This window comes from Gavialis gangeticus, unplaced genomic scaffold (assembly GCF_001723915.1).
Source record: "Gavialis gangeticus isolate Ggan-Ray unplaced genomic scaffold, GavGan_comp1, whole genome shotgun sequence".
Taxonomy (NCBI): domain Eukaryota; kingdom Metazoa; phylum Chordata; order Crocodylia; family Gavialidae; genus Gavialis; species Gavialis gangeticus.
The window spans coordinates 146032403-146037359 of NW_017729025.1; the positions used below are offsets into that span (position 1 = coordinate 146032403).

The 4957-nt window shown below is 40.2% G+C and overlaps 1 protein-coding gene across 1 annotated transcript in view; it reads right to left on the reverse strand.

The window, feature by feature from the left end:
- KCNQ1 (potassium voltage-gated channel subfamily Q member 1) overlaps positions 1–4957 on the reverse strand; it is a gene marked incomplete at its 5' end in the record, with an annotated part of 669633 nt that overhangs the window by 202225 nt on the left and 462451 nt on the right. Inside the window, 2 exons of the mRNA XM_019519725.1 lie at positions 1697–1758; positions 4659–4705. Coding sequence (XP_019375270.1) covers positions 1697–1758; positions 4659–4705 — 109 coding nt within the window. The remainder of the gene's footprint in view (positions 1–1696; positions 1759–4658; positions 4706–4957) is intronic.

Below are 4957 nucleotides of genomic sequence, written 5' to 3' on the forward strand. Positions count from 1 at the left end.
GACTAAATATAGACATTGGATTTATGGTACATTATAACCTGCCTGCCATCTGATAACCCCAGATGACCTCATAGAACTACAAAGAAAGAAGCATCTGTTACTTTAAAACAAAGTGTAAATTTAACCCAGATATACCAAAATTAAACAGACAGGTTTTTATAGTGGTATTACTAGACAAATAACAAAAGTCAGTATAAATTCATTGTGTGTACTGATTATGGTAATGAGGATATACAGAAAGTTATCGTATAAAAAATAGATATTCCCCGAGTCAACCACAACATGAAAGCTCTTCTTCCAGATATATTGTAGATGTCTACAATCACCACACAGAAACCTACTTTCTCTTTTGTTCAAGAACTACTGGCCAAATTATTTTTGTCAGCATTCTCAATGCTTTTTTGTTAAGTTTAGCATTATGAATCCACAACATGGATACTAAATGCATACATACAGGCCAGTTTCCTTAGTAATGGCCTCCATTTAAAGCTATAAATCCCCTGCATGAACATTGCATAGTGTAGTGCCTACATGTACAAAATCCACTCTTATGACTTCACAACTTCACAGTTCCTCACAATCACAACATTAAAGTCCTTGATCTTCACAAACCATCTTGGAATTCAATCATTACTATCTGAACAAGTTATATTCTTTAAAACACCATTTATTAGCATTCAGCAGTAGAAAACCTCTGAATACTAAACATTTATGTGGTGAACTAAGGAGAGAACTATGTATGAAACAAACAAGTAACAGATAACTCTCCAGAGATTAGGGTGGTTGGATGGCATAATCTGGGACGAAACTCTTTTGATATGGAAAAAAGAGCAGGTCCTCTCATTATTAGTTTATCTTGTTCCTAGTATATCCTGTGTGCAAGAAACTCTGTAAAGAGCAACTTTTCTGAAGATACTTCAGAAATTCTTCCTCAGGACCTAACCATACCAACAAACTGTACAGGCAAGCCAAGCAGATCATTAAAATAAAAGAACCCTTTCAAAACTCATACAATATTTCACATGGGAGATTGATGAAGGATTCAATCAATGCATCTCTAAGCTCCGTCTTGGTCTTTAAACACAGGCAATTCTATATTCCTAAATATGATAGTTTCTTGCTTTTGGTCTAATTCAACCAGTGCAGTTAATAAGTAAAATAAAACACTGCAAAGCACTACACTGTTAATTTATGATTGCAAAAACTGTTTTTCCTTAGTTCGGTGTCACTTGAAAGGAAAAACTCCATTCGTCATAGAGAATGAAAACCAGGATAGAGCAAGATTTTTGTTCCCTCTCTAAGGAATAGTAGGTGGAGTTATATAAACAACAGAGCAATGATCAAAGAGAAATCTTGGGACTGCAACATACTAGCATATTAAAGAAACAGAGCCTTTTATCTATCACGGAGGAAGGAAGTAGAGCATCGAGACGAGTGCAACATATACCATTAAAAATCGAAAACCAAGTGAGTAACAGAAGAGAGAATGCTATTAATCAAAGTTTAAATTTTCCTTTGCTCTGTTAAAATGACAAAAAGAAATGCAATGCTTGGTGTTGAGATTTCACTTATTTTGGAAAGCTAGGTAAATTGCTCCATTATAAGCCATATTTTTTCCCTGAATATAATGAAACAAAGCACTGTAGCATGGCACTTCATTTTTATTCATTGCTAAGCAAATGAAGACAAGGCCTACCTTGTCTTCCACTCTGTTCAACCTGGCACCAACTGTGTTATTCCCTCGATCCTTGCTTTTTTCTGTGAAGCAAGAAAAGTTTTCAAATGCATATACAGGGATATAACCATAGCATGTAGCATTAAGATACAACAGAGAGCCAGTAGCTAGCCCATCAACACAGTGTAATGGCTGAAAGCTTTGTTTCAAAACAGCAGCTTTCTTTTCTTACTAATCATTAGGCCAAGCCATGCCTCTTAATAGCCTTGAAATCTAAGGCACTTTCCATCTTATTTTTATACTTCTGGGTAGAAGATTTAGCTGTTTCTAATTGGTTTTTAAGTTTTTAATTGCAGTTTTTAAATGATCTAGAACCATGTAATGCTCTAGAGCCAGCTTGGCCGAGGTTTGATTTTTATTTTTTCTAGAAATGAGAAACCAGAAATGAAATGAATAGTCAAGAGAGTATATTTATATATGTATATGTAGCAGGTCTAGCACCAAGGGTGGCTGTTGCAATCCCTGGGGGCCATCCAAAACCTGCCTCACTCCAGCTCCTTGGTATATTCCCCCAATTATTTCATCTGTCACACCTTGATGTATATGAATTGGCAGGCTGCCCCTGAATTCTGGGGTGATCCTGGTTGCCTCTACTTGACCTAGCCAAATTCTTAGTTCTGCTGTTGCTCTGTGGTCCCTTACTCTGCCACCCAATTATTCTATGCCCAACTGGCCCTTTCTAAGACCTGCAATTACCACCTGGCCCTTTCTTTACCTACTGGCCCTTTCTGTGCCTCAAGGCACTGAATTGCTTTAATGGTATTAATCACAGCCTCCAGCCTCCCCCATAACCATGCCCATGCCTCACAGATGTTGATTACCATCAGTTAATACCTCCAGCCCCTCAGCCACTCATTCCTTTGTTTGGGTGCCTTGTTTGTCAGCCTTTATGACCTTGCCCCCTTTTTCTGGCTGTCATCTTCAGCCCCAACCCTCTCAGCCTCAGCCCTTACTGTGGCCTGCTCAGCCTCAGCCTCCGCTCAGCCACGGCCATGGCACAATCAGCCTCAGTATGGTCACACCTCTGTTCAGTACAGCACTTGAAACCCAGAGTGCCCCCAGGAACCGTGTCACGTGGCCTCCCGTCTATCCCTAGAACCACAACCTGGTCCTCAGTCTTTACCAGCCTACAATAATCCCACCATCACCAATTGCTGTTCAGTTCCTCTCTGCAGGGTCTCCCAGGCTCCTATTCTGTTAGGCTCTTCCTTTCCCAGCACTGGCCCTACTCAGTTACCATAATCTCTGACCCCTGTGCTAGCAACTCCTTCCCCTAGCACAGCCTGGGCCAGACTGCTCACTGTCTCAGGAGCTGATCTTATATATTTTGGGGATCCACATCTTTTGGTCAGGGCATCCCCTGACCAGCTACAGGTGTCTTCCCTGAGCGTAATGAACAGCCTGCCCTCAGCTGCTGCAGTTTGCCTTTCTACTTTGCTCTGCCTTACTGTTTTGCAGTTGGCTACCACACAGCTACCTTGTAGTCTTGTAGCCTCTATCTTCTGGCTTCCCCTGGCTGCTTATTTTCCTGTGGCTATCCCTGGTCTCAGCTGCCTACTTCAAATTGCAGGCTTCTAATGTTGCCTTCTCATTGTCTAAGTGGTAGAGATTACAGGACCCTGCTACAGTACAATAACATCTCCAAATAAAATACTACTAATGCATGGCATTTTGGTTGTGATTTTCATCTGTTTGAAGATTTCAAAATACTATGTGAATATGGTTAATTTCAGTTTCACAGCCTTGCTGTGAGTACACTCCCCATTTTACAGAAGAGTGCTGAGGCACAGAGACATCAGAGCTGACATTTTCAAAAAAGGTTGCCTACAAGTAGGTATGTAAATAAAAGAGGCCAATTTTCAAAGGCCCTGAACTTCATATCATAGCTTTTAAAATTATCACCCAGAATGGAAAGTATTGTTATGAATATTTTCCATAATAACATATTCTAATCTGCTTTGCTCTTGGCATGCTTCTTAAACCTAGGTTTTAAAGTTTATTCTAACCTATCAATGGGTCTAGCCTAAAGATCACGACAGGGGATTAAGAGTCAGGTCTCCTGGGTTCTATTCCTCGGGTCACTCACTAACGCATCCTGCTACTTTGCTCAGCTCTTCCAAGTCTTTCTATGTTTCATACATGTCAACTGAAGTATACTGATAGACGGTTTATTTTTCTGAGTGCATGATACATAAAAGTATCTGAACACCTGACTAATAATTCTTAAGTTTCTTCATTTAATCATATACAGCAGGTATTTTCTTAAGTGTGTAACTGACAGACTGCTTATATTTCAGGAATACTATGTTTGCTCACTTACCACACATACCCTTTTTCCCAAAATCAGCCCGCCAGAATTGAGATGCATATTTTAAGCAAGTAAACTGATTTTCTTTGCTGGAATAGAAAGAAGTGTGGAATGGAGCAAGTGGATGCTGTTAACTTATGGCCATCAAGATGGCAACCACTTCTCTCTGCAAACAGCCGAGATGGAAGCCAGTGCCAACCTTCTCACAGCTGCTAGCCTTAAGAGCTACTGAGCTGGCTGAGGGGGAGTGAGCTGCTGCATGCAGTCGGTAGTATTTAAATGAGGCCTGTGGTATGAAAGCAACACTACTAATTTACAGGAACCTATCTAAAGAACTATTCACAGTAAAAGAAGTAGTAGTCTTAGTAGTGCCCTTGCAAGGGTCTGGGGCCTAGCCTTATTGCTGTTCTGCCACACCTGAAAATTCCTGATGCCTCACCCAGACCATATCCTGAGCTGCCATGCTTCCCGGACAGTGTCACACACAGAGCCAGGAATCTTGAAAAGTCTTTTTTTCCCTATATTCTGCCTTCCAAAAACAACATCCAGGTTTTATTTGGAGGTATTTGGTATGTGAGAAAATATGGTATACCAACTTATGACATGGTAACTTACCTGAGACAGAAATAAAGAGAGATGGCTTCCCTATAGATTGGTCGAGCCTGGAAATTGAAAGACATTATATTGTCAGTAAAAGAAGAAAAGCGTTCCTCAGATTTAAAGATATACATTCTGGGGTCATTATGAAGAACCTTTCTCCAAGTAGCACACTGTAAAGTTCAAGTTGTTCTACTTCACAGTACAAATTAAGTATTAATCTGAACCAAGGCTGCCTCTGGAAATTGAAAACCATCAGCTCTATATGGCTAGGTTAGTGTTTTAGCCATTTTATAGGTTTTAGTGACCACTAATGT